This window comes from Dermacentor albipictus, chromosome 10 (assembly GCF_038994185.2).
Source record: "Dermacentor albipictus isolate Rhodes 1998 colony chromosome 10, USDA_Dalb.pri_finalv2, whole genome shotgun sequence".
Lineage (NCBI taxonomy): Eukaryota > Metazoa > Arthropoda > Arachnida > Ixodida > Ixodidae > Dermacentor > Dermacentor albipictus.
Genome location: NC_091830.1, coordinates 87,579,296 through 87,597,041, shown reverse-complemented (window position 1 = coordinate 87,597,041; position 17,746 = coordinate 87,579,296). Strand labels below are relative to the sequence as shown.

Genomic DNA, 17,746 nt, shown 5'->3' with positions numbered 1-17,746 from the left:
ATAACGTGGCCCAGACCTTTCAGCATTTCGTTGACCAAGCATCATGCGGCTTGACGTGCTGCTTTGCTTATCTTCACGACATCCTCGTCTACAGCACCCCTGCCGAAGTTCATAAGCTCCATCTGCGTCAATGGCTCGCAAGACTCGGCAAGTTTTGCCTTGTCGTTAACGGTCCAAAGGCCGAGGTCGCCATTACGAGTTGGATTTCTTCAGCCATCACATCAACGCACATAGCATTTGTCCACTCCTGACCCGCATCACATCCACCCACGAGTTTCCTCAGCCATCCACCACCAGGCAATTGTGCTAATTCTTTGGCCTGTTGAACTATTACCGCAGCTTCATTCCTCTGTGCCAATACACTGCAGCCTCTACAAGACCTTGTCTCGGGCCTCAAAACAGCGAATACTTCCGTGGCCTGGAACGACACTGCTGAATACACATTCAGAGGCATGAAAGAAGCCATTGCCGGTACGACGCTCCTCGTCCTCCCCAAAATGCGACGCCCCAACATCTTTCGTGGTTGACGCATCGGGCACTGCAGTCAATGCAGTCTTGTACCAGTTTGTTGCTAGTGCTTGACAGCCTATCGCCTTCTTTTCCAAAAAGCTTGCGCCCCCTAAGCGCCGCTACAGCACATTCGCCAGACAGTTGCATGCCATCTATTTGGCTGTGAAGCATTCTTAACATATTCTTGAGGGACGCTCCTTTCATGACCTTACCGACCATAAATAAACCACTGACTTCCACCCTAGCTTCCAGTAGCACCTACTATGCTCCCCGCAATATCGGACAGCTCTCCCACATTTCTGAATTCACCAGCAATATTCATCACGTCAGCGGAAAATCCAATGCTGTTGTAGACACATTTTCTATGTCGCGCCGCCCTCCATGCAACGAACCACAGCCGACCAGTAAACGACTTCTAGGCCATGGCTACCACCCAGAGTGTCGACACCGAGCTTCAGCTGCTTCACGAGATATCTGCTTTGTAACTGCGATGTGCTCCTTGTTTGTGATACGTGGACCGGACGTCTTTGTCATTAGGTGCTTCGCCCATACCACCAGGCAATCTTTGATGCCATTCATTCTTTGGCTCATCCTGGCCTTCGCCCAAGTCATTGACTTGTCACTTCTCGTTATGTGTTGTTCAGTGTCGACGTAAACGTTCGTGGCTGGTCTTGCGTGTGCCTCAGCTGCCAACGGTACAAAGTGCATCGCCACACTGCGACTCCTCTGGGCACACTCACGCCCTTGGACACCCGCTTCAGCCATCTGCATGTCGAACTTGTTGGCCCCCTTCCTCCCTGTGGGAACCACCGCTACCAGTTAACCTGCATTGACAGATTCACCAGATGGCCTGAAGCCATGCCCCTCCTGGAGATAACAGCAGATTCGATAGCTTGACCATTCATTACACTCTGGATTAGCTGCTGCTGTGTCCCTTCCATCACTGCGGGTGACCGTGGTCATCAATTTTACTCAGCATTGTTTGCCAATCTATCTCGTCTCCTCGGCGTCAATCACATCAAGACAACCACTGACTACCCGATACACAATGTGATCATTGAACGTTTTCACCGCCAGCTGAAGGCTTCACTTTAGCTTCTCCTCTATCATCGATCGAGCACCTTCCTTTCGTTATGCTTGGCATTTGCACTGCTCTTCGCAGTGGTTCTTCCACCAACGCAGCCGAGCTTACGTTTGGCACAACTCTGAGTCCCTGGCGAATTCTTCGGCGACTCACCCACCGCACCTACTGACGTTTTTGACTAAGCCTACCGTCTACACAGCGCTATGCGTACTTTCCTCCCTCCCCCCCCCCAAATATTGTTATTCCTGACGTGTATACGTCAACGCTGGCCTTGAGAACTGCACACACATCTTTGTGCTCCATGACGCACAGCACCTTCCCTTACGACCTCCGTGTGATGGTCCATTCAAAGCACTCAAGCGTGCACCTAAAAGCTTTCTTTCACCCATCAGCGGCCTGGAAAATGCGGTCTCCGTCGATCGTCTGAAGCCTGTCTACTTGGACTCGGATGCTTTGGCCACTTCTGCTGTCACATTTTCTCCCAACCAGCCCAGTCCTACTTTCCACGTGCATTTCGCACCACCGCCACCTACGCTTGGCCTTTCGTCCAAGCTTACGACTTCTTCACTAGAAGGTGGGCCCTGTAGTGCACTACTACCTGCCGCAATGGTCCAGTCACAAAAGACGACGACGTGCCCAGCATGCCGACGGTGCGCGAGTAGTGGAATCTGCAGATTGACGCTTCCGCTTGATTGAGCGAGTTCAACTAAAGATAGAATTCATGGACACCATGCATCAGCGTGTCTGGGTTTTCTTCACTCACAAGCTATTTTTAGCCCTCACGGTTATTTGCTATAATTGGATCTGACTGTATAGCTTAAAAATCGCAAAATGAGACAAGGTGGTGTGTACTGTTCGTGCATACTGCCACTATTGCCAAGTGTATTGTTTCCGGTAATGTTTCCATGACGTAGTTATAATAATATATGGGGTTTTACGTGCCAAAACCACTTTCTGATTATGAGGCACGCCGTAGTGGGGGACTCCGGAAATTTTGACCACCTGGGGTTCTTTAACATGCACCTAAATCTAAGTACACGGGTGTTTTCGCATTTCGCCCCCATCGAAATGCGGCCGCCGTGGCCGGGATTCGATCCCGCGACCTCGTGCTCAGCAGCCTAACACCATAGCCACTGAGCAACCACGGCGGGTTTCCATAGTTGGTATTTTACAGATAAAGGTATGCTTGTAAACAGATTGCAACAAAGTAATTTACATTACAGTCACTCGTTTAACATATTTTTTTCTTATATCTCAAGCTTCTTCCAACATTGCATGGAGGCCATTCTTGCACATGTTTTATGTAGTTTATGCCCATGCCTATATTTCATCGTTTTGTGATCTTTTGGACAACGAATGCCACAGGGCAACAGCAATATAACAGAAAGTGCGCTTATCAGAAGTACACTGCAGCCAATGTTGCCAACACAATACGAAAACAAGCACTCTGCAAGTGTAAGCCTCTGAATAACATAGTTATGGGCCCTCACAAATATATACACAAGGTGCCCTCTTTGCCTTTACCATGCACGAGTGAGTCCTCCTTCCACAGAAAATGTGATATTATGCATCGCAGGCAATTTTCGAGTATTGTCTGCTGTTACTAATCTTTGTTGCTGAGGTGGGCTGCAAGCACGACACACAACTTATATGACAACTGCAAAATGCATATTTAGTGCTGGCAGTGACTGACTGGAGTTTATTGGTGCAAGGGCCAGATGCGGCCTAAGAGAACTAAGGCTATGATAATCGACTGCCATTGGTAAATGAATAATGAATATCGAGATGTGGATAAAACACGGCTGTATAGAGTTTTAAAAATATTTGTCAGAAAGTGTGGAAGTATGTTCGTAATAAAACCAGACTATGATACATATACTATGTATAAATGACATACTGCGAAGAGGTGATGCACTAAAATATGTTGCTACAAGGAGCACTACTGCCTCACCAAGGCAGTTAAGCACAAGGGCCAGGAGGCATGTTACATACATGTCGCTACTATCGGAGCATCAGCCTCTTGTAAGAGGGTGTGCTACAAATATTGTGGGTTTATAATGGACAATAAATCGAAATCTTCAAAAATTTGAAAATGATTTATTATCAAAAATTGGTTCTGCTTGCACAAACAATACTGGATGAAAGGGAATGTGGAATCTGTATACTAGACGAAAGTGCTACTTTCGTTGAGCTTCTGCTTCCCAACACTCCACTAAGATGTTGAGAACGGTCAGCCTCTCACCACAACTACCACAGAGGGAAGCTTGACTCCCGGTCAGCAGGTAAAAATGGGTGCCATATGCGTATTCTATTCTCAGTCGACAGAACATGACATCAGTCTGTCGTACTTTTGTTACCGAAGGCCAATTTTGTATGTGCGGCTTAATTAAATGAAGTTTATTAGAGGTTTCACGGTCCGAGATGAATTGCCAAAAGTTTCGCAGCGTTCTGTGCAAGAAAGACGAAGTCTGTGGGAGGGATAGATATGGTTGTGTTACAGGCTCTCATTGTTATGAATGTTTCAAGTTCATCTGCAAGCATATTGCCCACTATGCCTCTGTGGCCTGGCACCCAACATGCTACAATGTGTTGGTTAGATGCATACATAGTAGTACTCAGGCATGAGAAAAGGTCATTGACTACTGGATTTTTATATTTCTGTAAAGACATTAAAGCTCTTACTCCACTTAGGAAGTTTGTAAATATCACAGCTTTTTGTAGTTTTAATGCCTTTATGTGTTTTACAGCTGAGAGCAATGCCTAAGCCTCTGCCATAAAGATGCTCATTTCAGTGTGCAGAATTATTGAATTCCAAGAAGGATGGCTCGACTGCATGTAAGATATACAATTAGGTGACTTTTATGCAGCGGTATAAAATTCTGGACAGGAGTGTTTTGACTGGAGTTCCAGAAAGTGCATACGGATATGCATCGCTGAAGCATGCTTTGTAAGTTTGACAAAGCATGTGTCGCATTCTATCAGTTGCCACAGACACGGTGGCAGCAGTCTTGTTGGGTGCACATGTAGTGGGATGTTTATTTCCTCGCTCAGCTTCCTTACGTGCAGTGAAAAAAGCTTTTCTCATTGAAGGTCGATTTTGACATAGTGTAGCAGAGGTCAAATTATTAATGGTTTTATAATAAAAGTGTACACGATTAGATTTCAGTTTGAGGAAGTAGGTGAATTTTATCTATGTTCTTTGCAGGTGGAGTGACCATTCATTAGAGTCTATGTACAAACTCTGTATAAGGCTTGTTCTGAAGGTGGCTGTGGCCCGGCGAATAACTAAATGGTGAACGGCATCCAAAATCTTCAATGCAATTGGAGCAGCAGATTGATCTACCACAGAACCATAGTCCAGACGTGACAGTATGAGGTTCCTGTACATGTTAATTAGGCAGCCCCTGTCGTTGTCCCATGTCTGCAGCTGGCAGTGACTGTAATTTCATCCTCACATAGCCTGAAACACAGAAACCTACACTTTGAAAGTGATATGCTCATAGACAGAGCATATCAATGGAGCAAGACTCATGGCTTTGCATCATGGCTCTTGGTAGTGACTGCAACGAAGTGGTGCATAACGCACTTCCCCAGGAGTTAGTTCCTTGGTCTCAGCATTGTGGTCAGCAGCCAAATGCGGTTCATCGAACCCGTAGCTGTCAAACATGTCTCGCCCTGGTGTTGCCGCTGATTGTCCAAGGCAACTGTGAGCCTCAAGAAGCGATTCGTCGCAGTAGGGCAGGAGAGGCTGGCTGGTCGCTTCCCCCTCTGGCCGATCGTAACAGTACATACGTGCAGCTATTCAATGAACCTTCCATGCTGACGTGGAACACTGCAGGTGCACGACTCGGTAGGTACTGCTGTTTGAAGAAATTCCTTGATGCCAACTTGGAGCACTGGGTATGTACCACTAGCTTGGTAACGGTCTTGAATGAATCTTCTTGATGCCAACTAGGTTCACTAGGTATATGCCAATAGGCGTGTGCCACTATACAATGACGAATTGAACCCATGCCACATAACTCGGCATCACAAGGACGACATGGAATGTATGACCGAGTTGACAAAAAGCGTGTGCGCTTGAAGACGACGTGATTGAAGTCGGGCACTAAAGTTGCAAATAAATGCAGCGCGAATATGCGGCACATAGGAGCAAAAACTAATGAGGCAACATACAAGTGTAGGAGATTAGTGATGAGCGAAGAACTGCTCGCGTACCTCCCAATCCCGGCTGATTCTTTAAAGCCAGATGTTCCACCGTGCCGAATCTCGCTTGTCAGACGGAATACAAAATAGTCGCTTGCGGTCCCTTTCACTTGTGCAGCACCCAAAGGCACAGCAATACGGCATCATCAACACGGAACTATGCAACAAAAGCACAAAGGAGGCGCGAAATGTGCCGCCTGGGTACATTGCTCACTATGTTTGGCACCGCGATGGCGGCACAAGCAAAAAACAAGCAAGAAGAAAGCACGAGAGAGCCCGCGACGTTGTTCGGCCAATGGGAGGGCCGAGCGTCAAGGGAAAGCGGAGGAGGCAGGATGGCAGCCATCTTCGAAGCATGGAGCTACTTTTCATTTTTTTAGGGGCTTCACACAATGGGGCATTGCTCTTATATATGTGGAAGTGTGCCGCACTCGAGGGGCAGTGACTTGGTTGGATCAAAATGCGTGAGCATTCTGATATTTTGAAGGGCATCCTTAGACTGTTCCAAGGACTGTTCTTGCTTTGATGAGCATTTCGAATGGTAATCCTTCTTCAGAAGGTTCCACAACGAAGCAGGCATCATTGCCATGCAGGTCAGCAAATTGCTATAAGTGAGCAGACCAATCTACGACTGCAGCTTGCTCACATTTTTCTGACTTGGCGCTTTCATCAGCTTCCAATGGATGAAGTCCGTAGCTGGTGATTCTTGTGTCCCAGATACGATACCTTTAGCTTCATGAAGGAACACTTATCCTTCCACATTTTGATGCCACATTCACAGAAATGCTAGAGTAGTGCCTTGAGATTCATCCACTGTTGCATTTCCCTTCCGCCACCAGGAAGTCATCCATATATGCTTGTACGCCTGTTGGAATGCCAAGCATATTTTCCATGGTGTACTGAAAGATAGCTGGAGCGAAAGACATTCGAGAAGTTGGGTGGCTGAAGGAAAGCAACCCTTTGTGGGTATTGATGGTCATCAACTTCTTTCACTTTTCATCCAATGGAATGTGGTCATAGGCATCATGCAAGTCTACAGTGCTGTAGATGTCTCCCTTGCGCAGTGCAGCAAAAATACCATCGATGACTAGAAGCAGATTCTGTACAGTGACGCATGCTGCACTCAGAGTTAGCTTGTAGTTGTCACAGATCCGTCTCTCTTGAGCACTGGCACAATTGGCATAGCCCATTCTCAGTGAGCGACAGGAGAAAGCACACCTGATTTCACAAGCCTTTCCAACTTTTCAGTCCCCTTGTTTCACATTGCATACAACAGTGGCCTCACCTTGACAAAGTTAGAAACGGCTCGTCCTTTGACATAGAAGAGAAGGAGCGGAGCCCTGAACAGGCCTTGTTCTGGCTGGAAGACCTTTTGCCACATTTCTTCGAGGTCCTTGCCATCTTGTCTGCTGGTACTGCTCAGGATCAGGACTGTAGCACCTGGTCTGTTTATGGCTCGAATAAGGTTGCGACCACATAAACATGGCCCTGAATGATAAAGTATGGTCATGAAGACCACATCTTGCAATTGCAGGAAACTGTAAGCGTAACCTTTGCAGCGAGAGCCAAAGTCCCCGGAAGCAGGATAACCTCAAGTTGGTCTTCTGGGTTTCAGGCAACATTGCGCAGTGTGTATTGTAGACATTACAAGGAATGACACATAATGGTGCAGCAAAGTTTATTTTCATTCGTGCCTCCACAGAAGAACATGTGCCGCAGGCGACGTTTAAATTCGTTATTCAGCACCGATGCTTGGCTTTTGTTGATAATGAATAGTTGAGAAGAACATGCCTAGATTCTGTTCAGGTTTCCAATAAAAGTGAAGCTCTTCTGATTCTTGCCACTTAGCCTACACAGATTACAGTCCCCTTCCTGTCACACTCGAAGCGCTTTGCATTCTAGAACTTGCAGGTTTGTTCCAAATGTTTTGTTTCCGTACCTTCTCCACTCCTTACTTTCTTGCCTATTTGTGCTTTGTGCTGGTTGCCTGTCTATCAGCTTATGCAGTTTGGTTCAGTCTAGATGTCTACAGTTTTTACGAGCATGACGGCTTCACCCACAGCTCCTAACCAGCACCATTCTCTCAGCTTCCTCAGACGTAAACTCCCAAGAGAAACCATTGCTTTCTGTAACATATGGTTCCGGATTCCACATACAATCTTGTCCCGTAGCATTAAGTCCAACATGTCCCCAAAGTTGGATTTGTCTGCTTGTCGTCGGAGCTTGACAGTAGATTGCTGGGATTTGTCTTCATTTCGGACATGAGTGAAAAATCGGAAGCTTTCCGCAATATCACTGGGCTTGAGCTCTTAAAAGCCCTGCATGATTAAACAGCCTCTTTGATGGTGAACTGGTTCACCTTACAAGAACATCACCCAATGAGGACTTCAGTTCACTTTGATTTGAGAGCCGAGAGAAGAAGCATTCTCTTCAGTGCATCCTTTGCGATACTGTTACCTTTGAAGTAGAACTCCATGTCAATGACGTACAATGTCCACTTAATGTTCTTGCTGTCGTGAAATGGTGGTACTTGCTATGACCCGGCTCAAGCAGCAAAGCCCTTCAAAATGTTTGTACATTTCTCACTGCCATTGCTACACCATGCCCGAGGGCTGAGAACGCAGTATCCAAGACACAGCAAACCTAGCCTGCCAGAGCAACGATCGTTTATTTTGTGGCAGTTGCCTCTTAATAGCCACCCATCAAAATCAGGCAAACAAATAGAATCAAGTTAACCTCGACGCATGCATAAACAAGCACTACCATGGACTAGCACGAAGCTATGCACACGTACTGGCAGCACAGTATGCATTGTAAAAGTTTACTAGATGCATAAGAATACTCTAGTAATGATGAAGGCATATCTTTGATACTAGACGCACTGCTTAATATTTGTCTAACACAACCTCTTTACCACTTGCAAAGTACTCTTGAATGAGAAATAAAATGTGCTGTTTCTAAAAAAGATCTCAAAGCAGAGGTAGCATTGAAAGGGTCACTTTCCCTTGTGACAGTGCAGGTGCTTATTAAGGCTGCATCTCACTGTAAACGTCTTAAGGCATAAGTGGCACTGAAATGGCCTCTCACCTGTGTGAGTGCGGAGATGATCTTTCAGAGTGCGCTTAATTGAGAAGCTCCGAGGGCATGAAGGGCACTGAAATGGCCTATCGCCTGTGTGAGTGCGCAGGTGATCAATAAGAGTGGACTTAACCGAGAAGCTCTGAGGGCATGAAGGGCACTGAAATGGCCTCTCCCCATTGTGAGTGCGCAGGTGTTTCTTGAGATTGCACTTTTGTGTGAAGCTCTGAGGGCACAAATGGCATTCAAACGGCCGCTCGCCTGTATGGATGATGGTGTGTGCTTTCAGATGAGACCTATGATCAGTCCTATAGTCACAGAAGTCACAGTGGTGGCGGCGTCCCCGATATGACTTGTCACTTTTCGTAGTTGCAGGTTGACAGCTGGAAGGCCTCGATGCTGCAAAAACAAATTAGAACAGGTCACCATAGTAATGCCTTTGATTTGAAAGCAAAATTGTAATTATGAAATGCCAATGAAAAAACACAACATAGATACTAATACTGACAATTGCTTTTTTTTTCATTGAGGAAATATTGATTGTAATTTCAGATTAGACCAAACATTTGCTGGATATGAATTTCCCAGTGTATAAGTCACTTTTCTACAAATCGCACCCCCCTCAAAACGGCAGTTTTTCTGAACAAAATAGTACATAATTTGCACCAGTGTATAAGATGCACCTGTTCAGGTGGTAAGCGACTTACATAAAAAAACAATACTATGGCATTTCACTTCCTGAACGCAGGTCCTGCGCAAGCAATGATATTTTACGTATTTCTGCCATCATGGTCGCTGCGACCTACCGTATGAAGTCCAAGGGCAATAACATCATCCCCGTGTGCCATCTATGCTGTATATGCGATTGAAAAGTGTGCGACAGCGAGCCAAATCGTGCACAAAGGTGGAAAGTGGGAAGGCTGACATGGGAGGAAGGTTTGTACTGTGGTAGCAACTGTGTAGTTTGCGCAACGACACGCGCTTATCTTGAAAATGATCTGCAGATGTGACGACTTCGGAGTTGGTCGACTTGTGGCCTTCAACCACTCACGTTGCTGCTTCATTCTTCCCACTGTGTGCTTCCCAACTCTATCGCAAAAAGAACCCGGTACCGCCATAGCGCGCACACAACCTGTACCAACTGCCAGAAGAGGTCAACCCAGCGGGTTTCCGGAGGCCATAGCATCCAATACAATTTTGAAAACTGTTTACCTAAAAAAAAAAAAGAAACAGGAACGAGCCGTATACAAGTTGCAGTGGTGTATAAGACACACTAACTAAAATTTCCGAAAGAAGACTTATAGACTGGGAAATACGTTATGTGTGATTGCTCAATAACCCAGTTGAAAAAATTCATACACATTCCTGCCAAGAAAAAAAAAAGTTGAATTGTAAGAACATTATGAAGTAAGAGGATGGGGATTGTTGTATTATTGAAGGCTGCTCCTGCAGGGTTTTCAGTTTTTCTATCAAAGAAACCCGAAGTCCAATGCCATAACAAGCAGTCTGGTACATATGCACATCAGTAAGAAACATAGCTACTGGCTTCACAAATACATACACTTGAGGCGACCGCTTTATATAGGACCATACAAGAGCAACGACTATTTTTTAAATGCAAGAAGCAATGCAGAATATGGTTCCTCAGGTGACGAGAATACTAGCAAGATGCAGCTTTGAACGGGTACCAGTTACTTTTAGCCAAATGTGCTACATTACAACCGCTATTTTGTCGTTTTATCAAAGGCATTTATTCTCTCCGCTATAACTGCAAAACACTCTGTAAAAAATACAATTCTTCTTGGCTGAACCGGCATCGTGGGTAGCGGCTGCTGGAAATAACTACAACAGGGTTCAGCAGTAGATTGCACCGACCGCTGCTTGACATTTGGAACATCTAGAAAACACGCCAACGTTCAACGGAATATATAACTGCATACAGTGGTCTAGATATTGCTCCAGCAATGCTCTTGTACGCAAACTTTATTTTTCAGCTACATTATCGTACGATACTTTATTATGTCAAGCATAAAAGATCTGAGCAACGTTAACACGCAGGCAGATAAACTGTCCAATTAAGACAACAATCTGATTTTGCAAGGATGATGATCCAGATATATTGTTTTACTGTGCAGGAACTGGTTTAACTCAAGACAAGTGGTGCACAAAATGAGCTCAAAAGTCAGAACCTTGTGATACTTTAGTTGCTGATCAGCAGGAAATAGCCATGCACATGCATGTATGTACAAGGAAAGAAACCAGACAGATTATACAACACACTGAAAATGAAAACGACAAAGTATGGAAAACCCAGTTTTACCGACTACTGTGCAAAAGGTTCTGCATCAACAAATGCAATAAAACTTGAAAATTCAAGACTCTAGAACAGTAAACGTAATCTATGGAAAAAAGCAACCAGTCACCATAAGAAATGCTTTGCTACCATAGCCCCAGCACCGTTGCCTCAATAATAAATATATTTTATTTATACCGCACTTTTAGTATAGTACAACTATATAAACGTCTCATAAAACAAAGCAATAGCAAAAGATACTATATCCAGTACACAAGAGAGAAAAGAAACGTCTTGAATTTGCAATTTATGCTTCAGTACAGAGACTGTAGGAACGGGATGATTCTTGTGAAGCTACCACAGAAGACATGCTGCAGAAAAGTCGTAATAATAATAATATTTGGGGTTTTACGTGCCAAAACCACTTTCTGATTATGAGGCACGCCGTAGTGGAGGACTCCGGAAATTTTGACCACCTGGGGTTCTTTAACGTGCACCTAAATCTAAGCACACGGGTGTTTTCGCATTTCGCCCCCATCGAAATGCAGCCGCCGTGGCTGGGATTCGATCCCGCGACCTCGTGCTCAGGAGCCCAACACCATAGGCAGAAAAGTCGTAGTTTCGCCCGAAAGGCAAAGCATCGATTGCGATAGCAAATTAGTAGATAGCTATACGAAATAAGGATAGTAGATTTACTGGCCGTACAAACAGGTAAACACTTGTTTATTGAATTAACAAGCACGGTGCCACGTGTGCAGAGGTAAATTGAACTTCAACATCTCGCTTGATGACCGCGGAAGCTTGCTGTGAAAATGCTGGAGTGAGGAATTGTGGCAACAGGAACGAGCGAATTGACCTGTATGCATCTCTCGTTTCAATGCAAACGAAACATCAAAAGCATAGTGCATACGAAGCTACTGGAACTACGAGCACTCTGCAAACATCGTAGATCCATTTGAAGGTGAAGTCATTGCGGGCGCACACTTTGGTCATGTCGCAGGCTGGCTTCGAGTTACGGCAGCCGCATGGTGACACCGAGGGTCTACACCGGTGACAAGCACCTTCCACCGGTGTAGACCCTCGCCTCAACTCCGTACGTCGCATAGGACAGAAGAAGACACGCTTCTGCACAACCTTCCTCGCCCAAGCACGAGAGATTGAGGCGCATTTGCTGGCTCATCCTCGCATGCTTTCAATCGCACATGCAACACAAAGTGCGTGTCGACGATTTTATCGCCCTTGGACTTTACACGAAACTCATGGCGACATTGACCGAGGACAGCAATGTGCCTGGAGTGCCCATATATTTGCTATCACAATAAAAGTAGAAAATAACGAATTAAAATATACCTAGCAGGATCACAGACCAATTTCAGTGAATTTGTTTTTTCAAACAGTGGTGTAATTAAGACCTACTGCCTGTATTAGGTCAACTTGCAAGCGCGATCACTCAACTTGCCTTGGAGCACAAGACACAATCAAATGCTAAAGGTGCCAAAAGATTACATCGTACAAGTGCAAGAATTAAAACATCAACAAAAATTAAGAATGCACATACATTCAACAAACACTGCAACTTTTGAACTGAGGCAAATTGAGCAAACAGAATTTCTAATCAACATTAAACAGTGAATACTACTAAAGGAAATGCTTACATGCAAACGTAATGAAAAGGCTGAAACAGAATAATAACCAAACAAAACACCAAGGAAGAAGCTACAGGAAAGAAATATGTCAGCAAAGCAGAAAATATTGTGTAAATCAGTAACACTACTGGAGGCACAAGTCACGAAGACACAGGAAGGTTTACAATGTACAGAAATGAATAAAAAGTAACATCGCATAGTATCAAGATGGTATACGGTTGGGGCCACAACATGATGCTCTTCATCCATCAGTGACATACATCTAGAGAGAAAGAGGATGGCAAAGTGTTATCAACAATGAAGAGAAGCTCAAGCATAGTTACCAGGCCAAAAAAAATTAAAACACACAATGCAGTTGTGAGCTCCATCTTAATTTTGAGAGTAAGACGTCATTAACACTAGTTTATGGTTTAATGGTGCTTAAATAGTTGTTTTCCAAGCTATTACTATATAACACATAGCAAAGTAAATTTCTGTATGCAACACAGGGTAACCTGTCACAGCGTTTTTCTGAAGCTGGTTTCTACTTGCACTGTACACACCAGAAATCTAAACGCACAACCAAGCTCAATGGCAAGATGCTGCAATACTGTTCAGGTACGTTTTCATAACTTGAGCTGTTTCAACACGAGGCGTTTTGTATTGCTAAACACAAACAATGTCAATGATGTTAACAGATGCATTCATAAATGAGGTAAACTGAAGAAATAAATTATGCTAACCTCGCAGAGAAGCTAAGTTCAACATGTCTTCTTGCATGACCTGGCTTAGCTCAGTGCAAGCACCGCGATCAGTAAATCCTGGAGAATGCAACTAATCATCTGCCATAGTATGTTATTGCCCTGTTACCCCTCAAAAAGTACCAGATGGGAGGCATTGTACAGCTTAATGTAGACTATGTGCTAGTTGTTCGTCTGAAACTCCGTCTATCTCATTGTGTGACTTATCTGATTAAGGAGAGGTGCAAGTCGAAAAACTATTTTAGTTTAAAAAAATGTTTCTAGATTTTTATTCTATATTTACGCTTAAACATCGTATTTCTACATGCGAGAATGCCAAGACATTACTCCAGCAAGAATATTGCGAAAAATGAATCTAATGGGGGCATTGCAGCTGTAGGAGCTTCACATTTCCATTCATGCCCTACAGATGAGGTTCGCAATACCACAGATATACTGGCGCTATCACAAGCTTTCCTGGTGCAACAACATACGAGCACTGGCACTGGCTGAGTCAACACCAGCTGATTCTTCACTTTTCACCAGTGCTTAGGCAAAGGCTGTGCTTCTTACATGTTCAAGATGACGTAAGGTCCTGTGAAGCTGTATAGGTTCAGATTTGTGTTCAAAATGGCAAACCCTTATTCGTGTGTCCCTTTTATTGGCTGTCTAGCAGTAAGGTAACCATTATTGTGGACTTGCAGGCTGCAATAGAAGTTTTAAATGAAGTGTTTATGGTTGTCTCTGAAGGCTTTATTTGCCAGAAGATGACTAGTGTCAGCGCAAACTTCAACATTATGGCACCAGTGCATCAGCTAATAAAATGTTAATGATATGGGATTCTTTCTCCTTTTATTAAACGGTGCAGACACGAACCTGCGAGAAGAAAATACTAGAAAAAATATTTATGAATCTATATAGATCTGCTCAGTCTATATAGTATTACCCAGGGTAAGTGATCACTGTTCTGTGGGTTGTGAAATGAACAGTATGCAATAGTTGCCTGCAGTGCTAACAGTATTATACCGTCATAAAAATGCATCTAGATAAGAAATATTGCTTGTGCACAATTCGTACCATTCCAGGAAGCACACAGAAATATTTCGAAATAACATTCAGAAACTATTACCATACTAAAAAAAAGTTCTCTGTTGTGCATGAATTCGATTCAATTACTTTTATTAATAAAGCTAATCTTTGAGGCACTTCAAAGAAACATTACCAGAGAAAGATGAAGCGCCAGCACCAGCAGTACTGTCAGCGTTTTTGTTGTACCAACGTGGAGGTGGAGTAAGCCCATGCGTATTAACAGCTGTCTAGAAACTTGAATTGCTGATTACTATTTGTCATACCAAGTGCATTCAATGGCAATCACAAGCGAACTTCCAAGTGCAATCACTCAAATTCTCTTGCAGTAGTCAACAGGACATAAACCGCATGTTACCCGATACCTGAAACAGCATGAACTCTGATACCTGAAAATATCGGTTAAGCTGAAAATTTTCTCTGGCTTGGTGTCAACCCGACGTATTTTTCAGTTCTTCTCGAGAGATCCGCTTGTGTAATACTCTGGAGAGGTATCTCGAATCTTGGAGTTACTGTATCACTGGTTTACTATATTACTGGTTTTACTGTATCAACAAGAATAAACAATACACATTCATCAAACACGATCATTTATTTAGAGCACTAAAACAGGTTTAGCTGAATGAATTTGTATTCTAGGCTATGAACAACCGATTACAACAAAGAAACGCTAGGTGCAAAAAGCTAATAACATACTGCCGATTCATTTGGCAGTAGTTGCCCAATTTTAACAAGCCCCCGAATCAAATGCACGCACACTTTTTATGTTTGAAAAGTAGAACACGAACAAAGAAATGACACAAACCCTCTATTGCATAAATTATGAGAAAGGTCATTTTAAAAATTGCTTTTTTCAGCTTTTATTATTGACTGAATGAACAAACACATATACAAACTGTTTCAGAGTTATAACGACTGTATTAATAAAGATACAGCTTTGTGCCGAATATGGCACACCATGAAGATGGCCAAGCAGTCTTGCTGCCATGGGCGGAAAACAAAGCTTCACGGATGGTGGTCTTTTTAGCGCGATGTGTGGAATGAAATGAAACAGTTATTTGCTGCGTTCAGGTACAGATGAATGTTGCACTTCTATCTTACCGACGACTTGTTTGTGCAAGATGGCCGCTTACATCTTTGTTTCTTCTCATCAAATTCTGGCCAGTGGCCGACTTGGTCAGATCAGACGTAACTTTGGGTGGAATTTCGGCCACTGGTCCCTGTGCTTTTTCGACATGAACATGGAATTCGATATCTTGACTAGAAGGCCTTCCTGGTCGCTTGTTGGGTAGGCACTTGTTATGCGAGGTAAGGCATTCTGCAATTTCTGCTTTGAATTGAGCCAGTGGTAGTACTTGTTTCTGCCCAAGCTGCTCCTGCACCCTACTGTACAATAGCCGTGCTGCTATTACCAATAAGTCTAGCATATGCGTAAAAATTCGAAAGCGCCATTTCTTTGACCTGATATATATGCGGTGAAGTCCAAGCAGTGAGTTCAGCAGGTCAACCCCACCCATGTGCCTGTCGTGGACCTTTACTACGCTGGGGCAATCAATTTCGCGAAACTCCTTGGCGGAGCTAAACCAGCGGTTAGTCTTTTGGACTGGATCTCTCCCAACAAACCTCGACAGAAATGTCACGGCGCAGTTATCGTACCACCGCACACGCGGTGGTACGATAACTGCGCCGCGTCATCTATTGCGTCATCTATTGCGTCATCATCTAATTCCACGTCATCTATTGCGCTTATGAGTTCCTCTGAAGCACCACGTCCTTTACATTTCAGTTCCTTTTCGCTTTTCAGGCAACAGTTTGGTAGACGAGTCACCCTCACCGTACCGATCGACAAAATTCCATTTTGTGATAGAGTGACCTGCAGCTTCGGGCTATTGAACAGATGGCAGCACGTCACCATCTTTTGTCTTCAAGTTCATACTGCGCCAAATATGGCACACACCGATTTCGGGTTCTCTGCTGTAGTTGCAGACGAAATTGAGAAAACTAATACCTGACTTGAATTGGCGAGACCACAAAATATGCCAAAATAATTTTTGTTCCTGCGGTGGGAATCATCAGAGAAAAAAATACCAATTTCTCATGTTTGTCCCGTCCGAGTTTCATGTCGCTTTCCAAAATCGACTACGCCTCTGTTTTGCATACCGCTAAAGAGATGGCAGCACTTGCCCATAATAGGTGTGCATAACTATGAGAATTACTTTGATGTTAATAAATTCTCAACTGGGCATTTCGCACACACGAAAAAAAAAATGGTAACCAGTATGTGCCAAATATGGGACTCCATGCAACAGAGGGTTAAAGCTCGTTAAAAAAGTAGAAATCTAATGTGTGCCCAATTTTTTGGTAAGAAAAATTGGTGCACAATGGCGCCCGGTTTTTTAAAGTGGGCTTCGCCATGCAGTTTCATACAGTTACTTTTATTCACAAGAATAAACGAAGGCTGCAACAATGCATCAAACCACCTGTCGAACTGCGGAACTATAGACGTTGATGTTCTTGCCAACGTGACATGACATGTCCGCGTGCTCACGGTGCACCGGACTATATTATTAGCACTTTAACCTTCTCCTACTGCGCTTGCAGTGGCTAGGCTCAGTGTGAGCGCCACTGCGACACCTCTGCGCAGCGTATCACGTACCGTCTCAAAGTCAATGCGACACGACAAATGACTTTGAGACATGGCGTAGTGGAGCTCTTGCTCTAAAATTGCAAAGCGAGTTGAGGTGGTGTGTAGCATTCGTGCATACAGCCACTACTGCAAAGTGTAATCTTTCTACCAATGTTTTGATAACACACTTCATATATTCCAGATAAAAGTATGCTTGATTACGCACTGCAACAAAGCAATCTACATTACTGCCAGTTCCTTAGCATATTTATTTTCTTATATCACAAACTTGACCAAGACTGTCTGCATCCAATGTTGGCACAAGTTATACGTAGTTTACGCCTTTGCCTAGGTTTATTTGTTTTGTGGTCTTCAGGACAATGAATGCCACAGGGCAACATAAATATAAGAGAATGTGCCCTGATTAAAAGGATGCAGCAGGCAGTATTCCCAATACAATACCAAAACAAGCACTTGGCAAGAATAAGCATCTGAATA

General features: G+C 44.0%; 1 protein-coding gene across 1 annotated transcript in view; it reads right to left on the bottom strand.

The window, feature by feature from the left end:
- Positions 1-17,746, bottom strand: part of LOC135910232 (zinc finger protein 782-like) — a 58,756-nt gene that overhangs the window by 8,759 nt on the left and 32,251 nt on the right. Inside the window, exon 3 of the mRNA XM_065442282.1 lies at positions 8,888-9,277. Coding sequence (XP_065298354.1) covers positions 8,888-9,277 — 390 coding nt within the window. The remainder of the gene's footprint in view (positions 1-8,887; positions 9,278-17,746) is intronic.